We start from the raw sequence: 20153 nt of genomic DNA, 5'->3' as shown, positions 1-20153 counted from the left end.
ATGATGAACAACATTCTGTTTGAGTGACAAGTTAATTAAAAATAGGAATCAGTATAATACAGAAAATAGAGGTGATTTCTTTCAGTAAGGTGGTGGTGCGTTTGGTTGCAACGGATTCTATGAGGTCAACAAAAGGTGCTATTGTCATATTTTTTATGATCATAAGATCCTCGTATACATTAAGAGCTTAGAGTACTGCAGGTCTGCTCCATCAAATGGATTTGCTGTGCATTGTGCTGCTGCCTGAGTCAAAGGAGATGTACTATCTAACAGCAGGTGGCCACCTTGGTCGCTTTTCTTGTGATTGCAAGACCCTTTTGGACGTTGTTAATGTTGTATGCTGCATGTTCGATTCACTGGTTTATCGGCTGAGAGCAGGGGTGGATGGTGGTGCAGCTGCCTCATCTTCGTTGTAGAGGTCCAGGGCTCAAGCTACAGCGGCGCCTGTTTACAGGCACCAGGAGAGAGTCATTGCAGCTTGTGTGCTCCGCCAGCGATGGTGTGGCACGGCGTCCAGAATGAAGTAGGTGCTGCCCTCCAGTGTTCGATTGGCAGAAGTAAAGCTCTATTGAATTTGACTACAGATTTCTACGACGTTGATGGACTTTTTTTTATAAAGTGGCTGTATCTTACTGATACCTTTATGTGCTTGATATCATGCACATGTTATTTGCGCCTTGTGGTGTGTGTAACTGCTGTACTGTGTTTTGCACCTTTGCCCACAAGGCTATTCAATATTATGAAATCATTAGATATTTTTAAATTTCTACATTTTTCATTATTCTCATCTTATTATGGGATTGTTCTTAACTTAATCATTACATTAGCCACCTGTTATTTCATTCAGTTTCCACAGAAACTCAGAATAGCACAACAATTTTAACAGATTGTCACTGTAGAGGCTACAATAATATCAAATTAAGCACAAAACACTTTTCTAAACTAATTATTTCCAATCAGCAGCTGGATTTGTTCCCCCAATAAAAATAATTTATTTCTTACCCTACGGTGGGGTCAACAGCAATACCTCGAGGATTTCCCAGGTTTTCTCCAATTAATGTTATACGGTTACTCCCATCCAGAGCAGCAACTTCAATTCTGTTAATACTTGTCTCCACCACATACAATTTATCGTTCACCCAGTCCACAGCTAGGTTTTCAGGTTTGTCAATGGAAACGTTTAGGATTTCCTGAATTGTAGTGCCACTCAGATCTACAGAAAAAACCTAATGGAAAAAAAAGGCGAAATAAGTTGGTTCCCCAAGCAATCAGTATCCCCCATCATGGGCAAGACAATATATACATGACATATATCGGATCAGGCTTGTATTTATGGTAAGGAATGGTGTTAAGCCATAGGCCATTCAATCCTTTTTGAGTTTGTATTTTAAAGCAAGATTTTGGTGACTGACGCTTGCCTCTTGATTGTGCCTGTGTCAGTAATCACATTGAGCTAAACTGCTACATGATCCTGTAATGTGCTGGATTGCTTCTGGCTTCTCTTGGCATTTTCTGCATTTGTCATCTTGAATTTGTTGTCTGTTATGATGTAGTTTGATAAATGTTTGTGTAAACTACTTGGTCCTGTATTGCCATTATTACTATGGATGTCCAAATGTCAAAGCAGATAGCAACTGCTGCTATTTCTGTCTCCATCACAGAATTCACCCAAGTCTTGCCATATCTAAGCAGCATTACTTTTTCTAGTTGAGGCATTAAAATTGGTCAGCCTCGGTATGTGTATCAAGGTACCTTTCTAAAGTTGGTCACATTGCACATCCTCTCACATCAAACTTTGGACTTAGGGCTACATGAACTGTGCCTTCCTGAATTCTGGTGCGATCACACACCTGACCATTCCCTACACATGTCTTACTTTAACTGTTGAATAAATTCCTATGGCCACTTCTGCAAGGAACACTTTTAGGTGAGGGATTCAAATTTATGTTCTCTTGTTGAAACTTTGGAAAGAGGGGTTGGAGGAGAGCATAGAATTCAAAGATTTCAAAGCTTTCAAAGGTACATTTAATGTCAGAGAAATGTATGCAATATACATCCTGAAATGTTTTTCTTCACAACCATCCACGAAAAACAGAGGAGTGCACCAAAGAATGAATGATAGTTAAATGTTAGAAACCCAAAGTCTCCTCCAGGAATTCATTTCCTTTTTGGCAAGATGGAGATTAATAGCTTGGCTTGGTGTGGTTGGCTTAACTTGTTTGATTTCTTTCTCTCCAGTGTTTTCTAACAGGAACTCAGATGCACTTGAGTAAGTTCCAAAACAATTTATTCTGAGTATGGAGAACTTAATAATCTAACTGTCACCAGATTAGCAGTGAGTTACCAACAGTATAATACCTGTGGAAAATCAAAACATAGAAACACGACACATATGAGAAAAAATGCTTTCAACACCAATTCATCTTCCCCAGCTTACTGATTCAGTGCCCAGTTTTGGGAATGTTGCGCACCTTATTTTGAATGGTATCTGTCCAAAAGATCTTGCCCAAACGGTAGTGGAAATCCACACCAACAGCAATACCACGATTGTAAGATTGCACAAGAAAGCGAACGTTCTTCCCGTGAACATCGCCAATCAGCAAATCACGACCATTTGAGAAGATGATGGACGGAATTCCAGCTGTAAATGAAGGACTAGTATCTATATTAAGTGCACTTACAATGTTTCAGAAATGCAAACTCCCTCTATTTTCAGATAACACACATACACACCAATTTTTAATAAGCTATTTAACTGTACACAATATTACAGAGGGAAAAACTCTACATTGGAGATGCTAGAGCAGAAATAAGTGCTAGTAAATTCATCTGAAACAGTAAGCAAAAGTTCAAAGGACAGCAGTTCACAAATTATTATAAACATGAGAGATTCTGCCGATGCTGTAAATCCAGAACACACACAAAATGCTGAAGGAACTCAGCAGGTCAGGCAGCAACAATGGAAATGAATACACACATAAGATTCTGCAGATGCTGTACATCCAGAGTAATACACAAAAAATGCTGGAGGAACTCAGCAAGTCAGGCAGCATCCAAGGAAGTGAATGAACGGTTGACGTTTTGGGCTGGGACCCTTCTTCAAAACTCAGGATATTACTTCAAGATATTTTCTCATCCTTTACTGATCATCTTATCACAGCCAACAAAATAAATTTGGAATACTATATACAGAAAATATACAAAAAAAAATTGCCACTGATGTGAAATCTTTCTTGTAATTGTAGCTTTTCTTCTAAAATAGTTATTTCCTGATCATCATCTAATGATTAACTTAAACTTGCTAGAATGCCACTGAACATGAACAACCTGACAGAGTATAATGAGCAATTTAGTACAGAAAATACTGCTGCCAACACAGAATAAAAAGCAATGCGGACAAACAGCTAGGTAAATTCTGTGAAGAATTTACCTAGCTATTTATGCCACATAACCACACTAACACCAAGTCACTTGATGCCCTTGTAGATCTACTAATTCATTTTCTGAATATATTCAGTAACAGCAAAATTCCCTCTTGACTTCTCAAAGTCTAGCTTTATGGCCCTATGGTGGGAGGTGAAAAGAGGTCAGACAGGCCAACAGGGCTCTGGTGAAGCCAATCCCCTGTACAGTGCACGCAATGGATTACAGAAACATTGATGAACTCCAAACAGAAGGCCTATGCTCTATGGGGGGGCCAAGAACTCAAGAAGAAGAAGAAAATTCCCTCTTGGGTAAATTCGTTAATCTCCAGGTTAAGATGACTTTTTCTTCCTCAACTCTATCCTGAATGGTTGACACTTTATTTTGAGGTTGTAACCCTTGATTCTAGACCACCATCTCGACTGCATCCGCTCTGTTAAGCCTTGTAAGAATTTCATACATTTCATTGAGATCGTTTCTCACTCTCTTAAACTCTAAAGTATAGGCCAATGAAAATTAACAAAACTGCAGATGCCGGAAATCTGAAATAAAACCAAGCATGCTGATAATGGTCAGCAGCTCTGGTTGCTGTTGTGGAAACAAAAGCAGTGTTCCATGTCAAACTTCTATCAACACAGTGTATATTGTTTCATCTTACATTACAGAAGAAACTCCTCATCACAAGAAAAACTGGTGATCCTTTGCTAATTCCCCTCAACCACAAATTCTTCTTTAGATAGAGAAAGCATAACCGTGCCCAGGATTCTAGATGCAGCCCTGATGTGATGCAGATTCTAGATAAACTCCCAGGATGATTTTTCTTTTTTCTTTTATACTCTTATACTCTTTTATACCCTTGCAAAAAACTTTTAGTTTTGTAAAATTATTATTATTATTGAGATACAGAACAGAATAGGCCTTTTCAGCCCTTCAGTCCATGCCATCCAGCAATCCCCCCCTCCCATTGAACTCTAACCTAATCATGGGACAATATACAATAACCAATTAACCTATCAACAGGTACATCTTTGGACTTTGGGAGGAAACACGAGCACCCAGAGGAAACATGCGCAGTCACGGGAAGATAATACAAACTCCTTACAGGCAGTGGCGGGAATTGAACCCAGGTCACTGGTATTGTAAAGCGTTGTGCTAACAACTATGCTACCACGCCTACACCCATTATTAATAATAAATGTATTATTGATAATAAATAATTAATCATAAATAATAATTTTGTAAAGGGCTTCACAGAACTATCATAAAGGATTGGAATTTTGATTTTATGCCTTACATGTTCAATTTTAAAATTTCCTCTTTAATGTCCAGTGGTTATGCCAGGGTAGAACAGAGTAAAATCTTCCTTTTAGAGTGTTCTCATGTAAACAGCAAGCTCTAGAAGGCCAGCCAAAAGCTTCTTGAAGCAGAAAATCTAACACACCTTCATGTCCAGCAACTATGTTATTGTCACAGAAGGATTAACACAGCTTTGCAGATCAACGAATCAGTGGGAAGGCAAAGTTCAAAGTACTTTGTTGTCAAAGTATGTATACTTGTACAACCCTGAGATTCATCTCCCACTAGGCAGAGCCACAAAACAAAGAAACCTCTTTTAGAAGCCTCTATGTGACTATGTCATTCTCAAGGCTACATGCGCGAATACAGATTCTGGATGGTAGTCACTGGAATTCTATGAAAGCTGCAAAAAACAATGACATTGGTTCTTTTTTGGAAGGGTTGTCCATAGATTCCCTGAATGCATTTACACACTGCAACTCAAACCGTGCTCTGTGACATCTTATAAACTAGATTTGAACAATTACACATTCTTAGCCATGGTTAAGACTGATTTTCACCTACAGGAGGAATTACAAAACAAGAGTCAAATAGGAATGTCACGCTCAAACTTACATGATGCATTGGCTCGGCAGGTCTTGTGATGCTCCAGGACGTAGCCCTGCACACAGGAGCATGCATAGCTTCCTGCTCTGTCTTCACATAGTTGGTCACAAGCTCCCCAAACACTACATTCATTGAAGTCTACATTTAAAGAAAACAGAGAGAAGTTAAACATTTCTGGATTCAATTGCACCAAAAATCTGTGGGTTTCCTAACATCGTGTCTTTCAAAGTGTGGAGACAGGTTCAAGAACGCTCTATCAAATCATGATCCTCCTGGAGGTTTCCTTAGACCTCGCCACTCTAAATAACGATGTAATGGAGAGCGAGTCAAGGAAGAACTCAGAAACTGATACAAAATTAAAACTTAGATAAGGGGCCTCACAGAGTGTTGTGAGCAGTTTTTGGACCATTATCTAAAAAAGGATGTACTGACATTGGAGAGGGTTCAAAGAAGGTTCACGAAAATAATTCCAGGATTGAAAGACATATTATGTGATGCCATTTGATACCTCTGGACCTCTACTCACTGAAATTCAAAATAATGAGGGGCGGATCTGATTGAAAACTATTGAATGTTGAAAGGCCTCAATAGAGTGGATGTGGGGAGGATTATATCCAATGGTGGGGGAGTCTAAGACCAGGGAACGCAGTCTCAGAATAGAGGGGTGTCCATTCCGAAGGATGAGGGAGGTATTTCTTCAGCAAGAGAGTGGTGAATCTGTAGAATGCATTGCCATAGGCAGCTGTGGAGGCCAAGTCATTGAGTACATTTAAGGCAGAGGCTGATAGATTCTTGATTAGTCAGGACATAAAGAGATTTGGGGAGAAAGCAGGAGATTGGGGCTGAAAGGGAAATGGATCAGCCATGATGAAATGTCAGAGCAAACTCGATGATCCAAATGGCCTAATTCTACTCCTATATTTTATGATATGGTAAATCAAAGGACATGAAGATCTAATCATATGTACCAAACAGAGATTCCTGGAATTGTATAATTGTGCTTCTTGTCCTTTTACCCAATCATAACTATGGCAGATGAGCAAATTAGCATTCCTCACCAATGCAGGAGCGGCCATCGGTGTCCACTACATATCCCAATGGGCAAAAGCAGATCCCACCCAATGGGGAAGAACGGCAGTGATATTCACAGCTTAAAGCTGCACAGTTAATTGCACCTAAAAGAAAATAAAAACATAAATGTATTTAGGGGATAACTTTAATAATAAAATTAAGCTTTTGCTAACAATAGAGATGACAGCTGTTTCATTTTTTCTATTGCTTCAAACATGTTTATGAAGTGAAATATGACTGTTAGTGTAACCTTGTGAGCGTGTTGTTGTAGTGGCAGAGAATGGAACAGTCCATTATAGAAAACCTGCTAGATTTCAACTGACAAAGGATTAAAATCTAGAAGATAATCTTCATCATTGTCATTACATGCCATGTTAGATGACATAAATGATCATCTCCTGACCATGATAGTTCTGTGCAAATTTTTTTTTTTTTACAGAAGTGGTTTGCCATCGCCTTCTTCTGTGCAGTGTCTTTAGAAGACTGGTGATCCCAACCATTATCAATACACTTCGGAGATTGTCTGCTTGGTGCCAGTGGTTGCATAACCAGGACCACTGGCACCTGGTGATATGCACCAGCCACCTGTTCTGATGGCTTCATGTGACCCTGATCAGGGAAATTAAACAGGTGTTACATCTTGCCCAAGGGTGACCTGCAGGCTAGCAGAGGGAAGGAGCACCTTACATCTCCTTTGGTCGAGACACATCTCCACCCCATCACCCAGAAGATAATACTATGCACGGAATGTGTTAACATTATAGCCAGGGATTTCTATCAGATATTAGGCATTCTGTCTTAAAATTATTTGTGACTGGTTTAGATAGAATAAATAGAGGGAAGCAATTCCCATTAGTAAATAGAATCCGTGACCTTTGATCCTAAAAGAAATAAAGGAGAATGAGGGGGTAATTTTATTTAAACAAAAACTAACATAACACTACTGACACTATCCACTGCTGGTTTCATCAGCAATATAAGTGCCACTGGACAGTAAATTGGAACAGAAACTTTACTGATTTTACTCACCACCCCCCCAAACCTGAACACTGCAGGTAATTATAACCCCCAACTCCTCAACTTATTATCCACAAACAACACAAAATGGACCATTCTTCAGATTTTGTACATTTGTACAGAGATTTTATTTTTTAGTTGAAGCACCATTATATTTTAATAATTCCCTATTTTTAGTAAATGCTCTGTTTTTGAATTGCTCTGATAAAGCAATTCACTCTGACAGGGACCTGAACACAGCACTGTAGAGTAGTGGTTAGCACAACACTTTACAGTACCAGTGACCTGGGTTCGACGCTGCATTCTCCCCACGACCGACTAGGATTCCTCTAGGTGCTCCAGATTCCTATCAAAGTCCAAAGGTGTATCCATTGGTAGGTTAATTGATCATTATAAATTGTTCTGTGATTAGGCTACTGTTAAATTGGGGGATTGCTGGACGATGTTGTTTGAAGGGCCAGAAGGGCCTGTTCACGCTGTGCCTCAATGAACAAAAATCATTAAGTTTAAGTTTTGCTGGATTTTTTGGGGAATGAGTGCATGCCCCTGATGTTATTAGGTGAACATTTTTCATGTTTATAATCTCATGTTTTTGTTATATAGATTCCAGCATCCAGTTCCTCAGCAGATATCTGAAGTTAATAACTCATTGGGGTAATTGAGAAGTTCGTGGCCTAAGCTAGCAGAAGATAAGTTATTAACTTCAAACTTTCTGCATAATCACTCAGAGAGTTGACCTGCAAGTGCATGTAAAGAGAGCTGTATAACTCACCTCCTTCTACCTTAGGCCACAAACTTATCAATCACACATCTGTGGACACTTTCTGGAGGCCGAACATCCGTATACTCCACAACCGCTGGACTAAGTGCGTAAATGTAGGAGGGGACTATGTTGAAAAATAAATATGCTAGGTTTTCTAAAACTGACTCCTACCTTAAGCCATGAGCTTATCAATCACCCCTCGTACAATGACCAATTAACCTACCAACTGGTACATCTTCGGACTATGGGAGGAAACTAGAGCACCTGGAGGAAAGCCACACAGTCATGGGGAGAATGTACAAACTCCTTACAGAGAGTGACAGGAATTGAATCCGCATCACTGGCACAGTAAAGCATCAACACAAGAGCACCTGGCAAGAACTCACAGAATTTGGCCATGAGATTTTTCTAAGCATAAGACTATAAATAAAACCCAAATCATTACATTTTCAATGGACTCCAATAAAGACAGCGTTTAAAATGCAGACACTCAGATGATTTGAGAAACACATCATGATGTAGTAAAATGTAAAATCTCGCCAATTTTGCAAAAAAACTCAAAGTAAGAAATGCAAGGACAATATTAAAAAATGCCACAGAATGTGGACAGAGACTTGTCCGAAAGATGGGTATGCCCCAGATGCTCAGTAAGATACCACAGCGCCACTTTATCAGCTTTCACTGGGGAGAGAGCACAGGGGGAAAAATGGGGTGTGTACCAGGCAAGAGCATTAGAACTTATCTTTCTACTTAAATGGAATATGTAGAGACCTCTGTTGGAATAAAACTATTAAATTCAGAGTACTTTGCACTGCATACTTAGATTAATAGATATAAGTGAGTACTGTACAAGGACAAGCTCCTTTTGTCAAATAACTAACGGTATCCGAGTTCATAACCAGGCTTCCAATTACCTTGACAAGAGGATAGGCTCTTCAAGAGTACACGCTCCTCTATCAGACAAATTCTCCAGATAAGAGACAAACAGTTCTAACAATATCTGACTACTCACTGCAGTTCCTTCCAGCTGTTGTATTAGTTTCATCTTCAGCAAAGGAACAGTCCTGGATCCCATCACATAGTTTGTTGAGAGAGATGCACTGCTGGGAGCTTGGACAATACCACTGCCTTGGAGAGCAGATTTCCTGTTCCCCTCTTTCTACTCAAAAATATAAACAAAGGCAGATTTTTAGAAGAGCCAGCATGATCCAAACACAATTTTAGATAACCCTTTGGATTAAGGTGTTGTTTGATAGGTTCTTGGTTAGTCAGGATGTCTAAGGTTATGGAGAAAAGGCAAGAGAATGGGGCCGAGAGGTATAATAAATCTGCTCCTAAGTCTTACCTTCTACAGATCTAGTGAAATAAACAAGGTCAAAGATAACTTCATTGTCCCTGCATAGTGAAGATCGCAACATCTCTGCTTCATGTTCAAATGCATGACTGCTAAATTCTGTAATCCCCATTTATCTGTCCATTAATCTCACTCATTAATAGACTGACTGATGGCCCACATTCTTACCACATCCTCTTTCATCAGCATTATCTCCACAGTCATCATCTCCATCACAGAGCCAATATTGATGAATGCAATGGCCACTAGGACAGGTGAAATATTCTCCTGTACACTCCGGATAAGCTGAGAAAAAAACAAAACAACATTATTACCACCCTATGCACCAATTAACAAAATTAGTTTGGAAACTGAAGAAAAACTAAGAAGTGGCAGATTATTTTTAAAGTCTGAGGAATCAAATGTGTTCATATGACATCTAGCAAATGCCAGGAAGGATTGATTTGGCTGTTCACAGGCTGACACAATTCAGAGATATTACACAAGAGTCACTCAAACAATTACAGTTTATCTGAATATAGCACTGTTGGGTTATCAAATCATCTACAGTTGTACAGAAATATACAATGCTATTAAAAAGTATCACAATGTTAACAAGTTTTAATATGTAATATAACAATAGCCTTGACATTGCTTTAATGATTTTCAACTTTTTGCTAATCTTTAAAAATGATTTTAATGCAGGACCTTTTCTCATCATAAAAATAAGGAATTAATGTTTGATTTTCTATTTAACCAACCTACAAATTTAATTTTACATAGATGCATTTCTATTTATAATTGTACTCATATACTAGTCTTCGTCTGAATGATTTAAGCAGCAGGCCAGATTGAAATGGTCAGGGTGCTGGGATCGGAGGTGAGGGATGGTCCAATGTGACCCACTGCTCTACAGGGTTTGTTATCTCCATGCTGGACTGAGGCTGTGGCCTGCAACTAGTGCACTTCTGGATCAGCTGCAGTGATGCCTGGCTTTGTGAACTTCAGTTCTGAATGCTGTTAGGTTGCTTTATTGTTTGCAGAATTTTTTCTCTCTCTCTCTCTCCCCCCCCCCCCCCCCACTGGGTGTTTAAAGGTTTCCTTTTGTTTTTAATGACTTCTATTCAGTTTCTTTGTTTTGTGGCTGCCTGTCGGGAGACAAGTCTCAGTATTGTATGAAGTATACATATTTTGATAATAAATGTACTTTGAACTTTTGTTTCCTCATCTGCACTATTGTGTTTTTTTACTTACTTGCTTACTGCCCATTATGCCACTGGCATTTAGAACAGCAATTAAGGTCCTCCATCTTGGTTTGTCTTTGACCATACTTGGATGTAGAAGGATTCTTCACTGCTGTTTCTGTAGCATTTTTATTGACCAGTCAGAGTTTTAGCCCTGAGCTGAACCCCCGAACCTGACAAACCCGTGGACCACTCTTAGTCTGGCCTTTACCCTGTGACCTGTTTGGCATGGGTGTCCCTCCCAAGAGCCAGAGCATAAGCCCTGACTTATTGAGACACGCAAGTCTCCAAACCAATACAAGGTTGTGGTCCTCATGGAGGATTGTGGCTTCATTGAAAGGCTAATCTTCTCAAATATTTCACAACCTAGCAACCTCAAGATTCTAAATATCCATTAGACATAGAGGTTCCTGTGCATTCTTTATTTGATTAATATGTGGCCTGCTGTTTTTAAGTTGCATATATAAAATTACTAGAAATCCAAGAGAAGTGGAAGTCCAACAAACAGATTGCAAATATAACCTCTGTCCATACCACTGCAAAGACCAAAGACAGAAAGTGGAGACAGGCCCCTCTCCACAAGGACAGCAACACTGGCCAGGCAGCATCAGACCAGCATCTCTCCTTACAACAGATGCCTGCCACGTGTTCATTCTTGGTCAGAGATCACAGCAGAGTTACCACAATAAAATGCATCTTTAACTAACTTCATTTCGACACGAATATTTGAAAAAGTTCAACAGTTTAACAAAAGGGCAAAATTCAAACTGTTTCCTGGTATTACGTCTCAATATAATCCCCACAATAGATATTAACTGGCAATTTCTTCCAGAAAACAGATTTATGAGAGATTTTCTTTAAACACCGATGGGTGTGCTGCAGTTGTGTGCAGATTTCCTGCAGCACAGCAAAGAGAAAGGAAAACGAAACATTATCTTCTATTCTATCTTTTTTTACACTTGTCTGAAGCATGATCGAACTGTTCTAATTCTCCATACCACAATTACTCATTTTAATGTCAACAGAATTCACCTTTAAACATAATTTGAAATGATCACTGTTTCTGGACTGGCTGCCGCAGTTCTGCAAAGTTGTTTCAAATGAAACACAGTATTTTAATTCATGGTTTTGAAGCTTTTTTCTATCAGTTCTGTGGGCAGATTTTTACTCTATAAGGTATATAAGGACTTAGTGGTGAGCAATAACTTAATAATAAATTGCAAAATAACAAGCCATGAGGGGCCACAAAACAAGAGACAACTGAGACTTAATGCAACAAGGCAACTGAAGGCTAGGGACGACCGGCTGGATCGAAGTGTGAACAAGGACATTGGATGAAAGTTGGGTTTAAATAGGTTGCAGGTGACGTTGGAAATGAGTGCCATGTGATTCCTGTTAGATGGGTGGAGACTGAGAGGTGCCTAAAGTGCGCAGGCCTGGCAACTTATCACTCTCTGTGTAACAACAGCTTGAAGTATTTGATATGTACTTTTAAACATTTCTGGTAGCGATGTGATATTATACATGTAATCACTCACTTAATAAAGAAAGCTTGTTCTAGAAAACCTTTCCTTGAATTGTCAGTTTCACAAATCTGAGGACTAAATCAAAAAACTGAAAGAGGATAATACTGATATATTTCCCAATTAACAAAATCAAACATATTGCTCCAAATCAATTACTAGGGTTTTTGATTTACTACAAATGTAAATGTAACAAGTAACACATAACATTCAGTTACTCTCAATGGCAAGAGGACTAACTTCAAGTACTATTATAGAAGGAAATAATGATGGAGAAACTAAAACAAATACATTACCACAGTTTTGCTCATCGCTTTGATCCCCACAATCGTCATCATGGTCACACACAAATAACCTTGGGATGCATTCCATATTGGCACACTGATAATACCCAATATTGCATCTCTGCGCTTTATAGGTTGGGAAGGAGTGAAGAAGTAAAAAAGGAAGAAAATAAACACAAGATTCAGGTACTTAACTGAAAAATTCACATTGCAAGTTATGCACTTTTTTAAAATCATAGCTTAAGTGCACCATCTAGGGGGACAATTCGTCAGTCAAATTAAATTTGCATTCTGCAATCTGAATGGTAAATTACTTTGAGCTACTACTGCCACACATTGTCCAACTGCCCCTGTTTCTAAGTATACATGCGAGGTTGTCCACATTGATTTTATTGATGCACCACAGAAATGTTCTTATCCAGATGCATCACAGTTTGATATGGTAACTGTTCAGCCTGAGACTACAAGAAACTGCAGAAGGTAAAGGAGCCTCAGGACTCACCACCAGGTTCAGGAAAAGTTACCATTTCTCAACAATAGGCTCATAAACCAGAGGAGATAACTTCATTCACTCCATCACTGAATAACCTACAGACTCACTTTAAAGGACTTTTCAAGTTCTCGATGTTTATTGCCTATTTATTTATTTTGATTTTTGTATTTGCAGTTTGCTTTCTTTTGCTCATTGGTTGTTTGCCCGTCTTGTTTTTTTCCAATTTATTGTGCTTCTTTGCGTTTTTTGTGAATACCCGCAAGAAAATAAATCTCAGAAACGGGTATATATTTTAAGAATAAATTTACTTTGAACTTTGAACTCATTCATTGGAAATGATATATAGCTCTTCTGCAATCCACAAACTGAACGACAAACAGTAAGTGAGTTTCACACCTAAGAAACCATACCACTTTCATTTCCATTTTCTCTTCCCTGATACGACTAGTTTGTCATTATTCTGATTAAGTTGCTGCATTAACCGTTCAAAAATTTGACCAAAAGAGGATACATTAAATTGCTTCCAATCTGACTTGTACATCAGTATTTCTGTATGATTGTGTGCTTTGCCAAAGACTTACTGGTTCCAAGAACAGACAATCTAAACATCAGAAAAAGGGAACGTACTGCAATTGAATTCGTCTGTTCCATCTCTACAGTTCAGCACTCCGTCACAATGCTGGCTAGAGTTGTAACATGCACCATTGGAACACTCCATTTCGGTGCAAGTAGGATAAGCTAAAGAAAAAAAGACAGAAAGCAAAATAAATGTCTAATTAGCATGTGTATATAGAGTCATAGAAACGTACAGCACAGAAGCAGGCCTTTGGCTCATTTAGTCCGTGCTGAAACATTTAAATTGCCTACTCCAATCGACCAGCACCAGGACCATAGCCCTCTGTGCCCCTACCATTATTGTACCCATCTAAACTTTTCTTAAATGTTGAAATCGAGCTCACATGCACCACTTGTGCTGAGAACCGGTTCCACACAATCATGGCCTGCTGAATGAAGAAGTTTCCCCTCATCTTTCCCTTAAACTTTCACCTTTCATCTTTAACCCATTACCTCTGGTTGTAGTGCCACCAAACCCCAAAGGAAAAATACAGCTTACATTAACACTATATATGTCCCTCATAATTTTGTATACCTCTATCAATCTTCTATCTTCCTAGGAATAAATTCCTAACATATTCATCTTTGATACAACTCAGGTCATCCAGAACCAGCGTCATCCTTGTAAATTTTCTCTGTACTCTTTCAACCTTATTTACATCTTTCCTGTAGGTAGGTGGCAAAAATGGGGTCTATCTCCTATGACCTACTAAATGCTCCCAGTGGCATGCGCTTCAAATAGCCTCTGACAACCACGTCCAGCTTCTGGCCTTCACATGTGGCTTAGTTTCTAAGCCTAGTGGAACTGTTTCTACAGACAGGAGAAGGAGAATGGAGTTACTGGAACCTTAAAACTAGTCACTTTGGGCAGATGGAGCTTGTAAGGTGGCAGCTCATCTAGAAGGAAAACCTTGATCTCAAACCTCTTCTGCCTTGCAGCTATACCCACTTCATGGGGAAGGCTTCAGGTGTAAACCTCTGAGGGAAAATCCAGAGCTGGAGTCCCTAAGGCAGTCCTACTTTGAGTTCAACACTGACTTGGCAACTCCTGCAACGCTACTGGTGCCAAACTGTATCGGTCTCTGCCATTCCTTTGGGTCTATCTGATGCGTGGAGAGGGTGAGCTTGCTACATGGGCAACAGCTTGCCCTCTATATTGTACTGCCCAGGCTTCCATATCTATATGGCTAGGATGCAACATCCATGGCTGACTCTGACCGTCGAAGGCCTCACAGTTCCTCACAATTTCATGTAGTATAACAATGCAAGCTAAGGCAAAAAAACAAATGTAGAATCTACCAGCTACTTATTCCTGAAATGTGGCCATTAACTCCAAAGTCAACACACCAGGCCCTTCACAAATTATGTAAACAGTTAGTGTTTGTTCCCCAAAAATAACTATTCATACTTTAGCTTCAAATGGCAAATACTCCCTGCCTTTCTATTCTCAAAAAAGCGTATACTTGGCAGCTTCAGCATTTGCTAGGAATCTCTCAAATTCATGTACATTTGCCCATTTAATAGGGGGTTAAACCTGTGAGGGAAGCTAATGCAGGTTGGAGATAGATTTCTATTGACCTTTACTACATTCAACATATGAATGGTAAGCTTAGGACTTTTCAAAGGTGCACAAGCCATATTATGTAGGAAGTGCCAAAAATATCTTGCAGAGCTTGCAGGTAATTAGCTGACATGGCTAACGGAATTTCTGCCTTGAGGAACCTCACTATATCAGTCACCAGGCCCTTTAAGCTCTCTACCAGTCTCAGTTTTTTCATATTATCTGAGCACTGCCATTCATCCCAAGCCCAAGCCTCATATTTTTCTTCCCCATTGGGTGGCAGCTTGACCCCAGACACTCCCAGGCTACAATAACCTTGGCTCTCCGCAGCTACTCTTCTGCATTTCTCATCCAGTGATGTCAAAATGAACTCAGAATTTAAATCAATCACTGAAGGACTCATTAGACCTACCACATCAGACAACTCCTTCCCCACACTTCACAGAAATGAGAGCAACTTGTCTTTAAAGTCTCCACCCTCAGCTACTGGAAACTCATTTCCCAATTGTTCACTCTTGCCTACACTCCCCTCTTCCCTAGAAGTATGTCTCCACCTCTCCAATTGCACCACTCCTTTCAAGTCTTTGCTAGCCTGGACTAACGCAACATCCTTACCAGCCAATTGTTCAAAACACTGTTCAAAGAGGGTACTTACCCTGATAATTTAATGGCACTTGGAACGCTAACTAAAAAATTTGTCTGGGCTGTGGATATCTGCCTCACTCAGAACATAAGTATTAGCTGTGGGTGATCTCTTTGCATCACACCAAAGCTTAATCCCTGCGACATCAATAATCACTTTCCTGGGTACTGGCTTAAACACAGGATAAAACCAACAAACCACTTAATCAATTCTTACAGAAAATACACAGTATTCAGGGAATCAAATCCCGGACAAGTCCCAACAATGAAGACCATAAGACCATAAAATGTAGGAGCAGAAATAGGCCATTCGGCCCTTCTCCTGCTCCACCATTCAATCATGGGCTGATCCAATTCTTCTAGTCATCTCCACTCCCCTGCCTTCTCCCCATACTCTTTGATGCCCTGGCTAATCAAGAACTTACCTATCTCTGCCTTAAATGCACCCAGTCACTTGGCCTCCACAGCCGCTTGTGGCAACAAATTTCACAGATTTACCACCCTCTGGCTAAAGTAATTTCTCCCCATCTCTGTTCTAAACAGATGTCCTTCAATCCTGAAATTATGACCTTTTGTCCTAGTCTCCCCTACCATGGGAAATAACTTTGTTATATCTAATCTGTTTAGGCCTCTTAACATTAGGAATGTTTCTATGAGATACCCCCCCCCCCCGCCATTCTCCTGAACCCCAGGGAATACAGCCCAAGAACTGCCAGACGTTTCTCATACAGTAACCCTTTCAGTCCTGGAATCATTCTCATGAATCTTCTCTGAACCCTCTCCAATGTCAGTGTAGCCTTTCTAAAATAAGGAGCCCAAAACTGTACACAATACTCCAAGTGTGCTCTCACAAGTACCTTATAGAGCCTCAACATCACATCCCTGCTCTTATATTCTACAGCTCTAGAAATGAATGCCAATATTGCATTTGCCTTCTTCTTCCCCTTTTTACCGGGCATCTCTAGAAACACAGCTGGTTAGACCCTCGCTAACTGGCTAATGCACTCAGTGGTGAGAAAACCACCATACTGCCAACTCCATATGTTTAGGGTCAATATGACTTGGGTCCCACCAGACCGGGACAGTTGGGGTGTTTCCCAATCTGAGTGAATATTGTGTAAATACTGTCCCAATGCAATTAGCTGTCGGCAAGAAATAACAGATCATACAGATACAATTATAAAAAAGTATATTTACAAATTTCAGATTTATCAAACAGTTAATAAGAAAAAGAAAAGAAAAAAAAGAAAAAGGGCCCATTACTGTTAACTCAGTCCAAATGCGCACATATGTTGGAGCCTATCTTGAAGTTGTCTTTAACTCAAGCGCTGGACCTACAGTCTGCATGAAAGCACACACCACCTTCCAAATGCCACTAAAATCCATCTCGAACACACGGGCTCTCCCACAAGAGTATCGGTCCTTCCTCCTTGAAGCCTTTCCACTGCACAAAGCACCTCGTGCAACAAGGATGACATCCTCAGCCATCTGGCCTCCTATCTTCTCCCAGCTCCTGCCAAAAAGACCTCAACTCTCACCTACATCCGTCACAAAAACTTCTCTGCCCAGCATTCTCTAGAACATACTCCCAATTCCACCATCCTGATTCGCTAACACAACATTCCTAAGATGAACAACATAGCCCCTTATGTTTAGCTTAAACCCAAACATGCTAAAAGCAGAATAGATTGCTCTTACAGAACTGTTAAAAGTGAAATACCTGCAGCATAGCAGTAAAAATCTTAACCTGGGCATTACACACACACACACACACACACACACACACACACACGTAGATATACATATATATATATACGTGTGTGTGCGCGTGTGTGTGTGTGTGTGTAACTTGGATATGTACTTGGATAATGAATTTACTTTGAACTTTTGATATAAATAATTTCTTGCAGTAGCTGAATGCTCCAGGTGTGTAGGAATTAATTCTCTATCTCAATATCTATGAGGGTTGACAGTATAAACTTCTGAGATATTTATGCCTCGCCACAGATGTCCTCTCCTAAGATCAGTCAATAGCTCCAGCCACAAATGTAACTTGGTATGGAGCAAGAGTGTACTTTCAGTGTCTGTCAAGGGTGATCTTTCCACACTAAAGCATGAACTATTTGAAACGCATCATTGTCTGCCTTCCAACTGTTACATTACCGAAATCGTTGGTGCTCTTTATTCAAAAGAAAGCTGAATGGGTTTCATTCCTTTTGCCAAGGAGCAACAAATGGAATCAGCTTTATCTTTAAGAGCTCTGCTCTTCAGGGTGTTATTAACTGGAAATGCATGGAAAAGAAAAGAGACACCCTCAAAAACACAAGAAAGTCTGTAGATGCTGAAAATCCAGAGTAACACACACAAAATGCTGGTAGAACTCTTGACGGGTCTCGGCCTGAAACATCTACTGTTTATTCACTTCCATATGTGCTGCCCAACTTGCTGAGGTCTTCCAGCATTTTGTGTGTGTTGTTTTCCAGTCTCTCAAAGTCATAGACTACAGCACAGAAATAGGCCCTTCCTACATCTAGACAATTGCAAACCATTTAAACTGCCTAATCCCATCAATATGCACCAGACCACAGCCCTCCGTACCCCTCCCATTCATGCACCTATTCAAACTTCTCCTAAACGTTGAAATTGAGCTTGCACGCACCACTTACACTGGCAGCTCTTTCCATGCTCTCATAACCCTCTGAGTGAAGAAGTTTCTGCTCATGTTCCCCTTAAACTTTTTACCTTTCTCCCTTAACCCATGACCTTGAGTCACAGTCCCACCCACCTCAATGGAGAAAGTCTGGTTGCACCTTCTCTGTCTACACCCCTGGGTGGGCAGCACACCAAGCACGTGAATAGAAAAGATGCATTTATTGTGCGGCCATTCCCTGTGCCATAAACATTAGATAATCTCTACGATTTTACTTAGGTACGGATTGTCTGCTGGAAATGTGGCTTTTCATTCAGGTCCATTGCAAACTAATAAACAAATCACCAAACTTACAGTGCAAACTCAGTCCATATGGGTGTCTTTAGAAAGAACTTGCAAACCTAACTACAAATCAATTATCTCATATGCGGGCAGGCTATCTGACTAATGGTTTATGATAGTAACCAGAGATCAGCAGTATCATCCCTCAATACCACATCACGGCCCTTGAATTTCCCTTCAGCCAGTTGATTCAAATTATGTAAGACAATGCAGCTTAATCATAATCACTGCTCAGGGCCTCTCAAAGTCCTGCCATTAAAGTAAGTGATCTGCCACCTTACAAATCTCAGAAGTCCTATACATTGGAAAATTTTCCTCTCAGCTCTGAAAGTCTTTTTTCAGCAGATGTTGATCTGCTTAAATTTTTTTCCTCTCATCCAAGAAAGATCGAGGTCTAATTTGCTGATCTAGCTAACACCATAAGGCATAGGAGCAGAATTAGGCCATTCAGCCCATTGAGTCTGTTCTGCCATTCCACCATAGCTGTCCCGGATCCCACTCAACCCCATACACCTGCCTTCTCACCACATCTTTTGATGCCTTGACCGATATAGAAACAATCAGCTTCTGCTTAAGTATAACCACGGACTTTGCCTCCACCACAGTTTGCGGCAGAGCATTCCAAATATTCATTACTCTCTGGCTAAAAAAATTCCTCCTTACCTCTGTTCTAAAGGGCCGTCCCTCGACTTTGAGGCTGTGCCCTCAGGTTCTGGATACCTCCACCATAGGAATCCAATCTACCTAGTCCTTTCAACATTCAGTAGGTTTCAATGAGATGTCCCCACATTCTTCTAAATTCCAGTGAGTACAGGGCCAAAGTTGCCAGACGCTCCTCATATATTAACCCCATCATTCCCAGAATCATCCTCCTGAACCTCCACTGAACTCTCTCCAATGACAACACATTCTTTCTGAGATATGGGGCCCAAAACTGTTGACAAAACTCCAAGTGCAGCCTGACTAGTGTCTTATAAAGCCTCAGCATTATCTACTTGCTTTTATATTCCATTCCCCTTGAAATAAATGCCAACATTGCATTTGCCTTCTTTATCACAGACACAACCTGTAAATTAACCTTCTGGGAGACTTGCATGAGGACTCCGTCTGCAGCACTGATGTTTGAACCTTCTCCCCATTTAGATAATAGTCCACACTATTGTTCCTTTTACCAAAATGCATTATTATACATTTCCCAACTCTGTATTCCACCTGCCATTTGTTTGCCCATTCTTCCAATTTGTCTAAATCCTCAAGCAATCGTATTGCTTCAACAGCACTACCTACCCC

The 20153-nt window shown here is 40.1% G+C and overlaps 1 protein-coding gene across 2 annotated transcripts in view; it reads right to left on the bottom strand.

The window, feature by feature from the left end:
- The window catches only part of lrp2a (low density lipoprotein receptor-related protein 2a), a 393751-nt gene that overhangs the window by 305380 nt on the left and 68218 nt on the right, over positions 1-20153 (bottom strand). For both annotated transcript variants that reach the window (XM_059966386.1, XM_059966387.1), the window contains exons 3-10: positions 13681-13791; positions 12573-12686; positions 9699-9815; positions 9189-9335; positions 6384-6500; positions 5335-5463; positions 2472-2641; positions 1003-1226 (exon numbers count right to left, since the gene is read on the bottom strand). In XM_059966386.1, the coding sequence (XP_059822369.1) occupies positions 1003-1226; positions 2472-2641; positions 5335-5463; positions 6384-6500; positions 9189-9335; positions 9699-9815; positions 12573-12686; positions 13681-13791 (1129 nt within the window). The remainder of the gene's footprint in view (positions 1-1002; positions 1227-2471; positions 2642-5334; positions 5464-6383; positions 6501-9188; positions 9336-9698; positions 9816-12572; positions 12687-13680; positions 13792-20153) is intronic.

The sequence above is a fragment of the Hypanus sabinus genome, chromosome 4 (genome assembly GCF_030144855.1).
Source record: "Hypanus sabinus isolate sHypSab1 chromosome 4, sHypSab1.hap1, whole genome shotgun sequence".
Classification (NCBI taxonomy): domain Eukaryota; kingdom Metazoa; phylum Chordata; class Chondrichthyes; order Myliobatiformes; family Dasyatidae; genus Hypanus; species Hypanus sabinus.
This window is presented reverse-complemented; position numbering and strand designations above follow the sequence as displayed.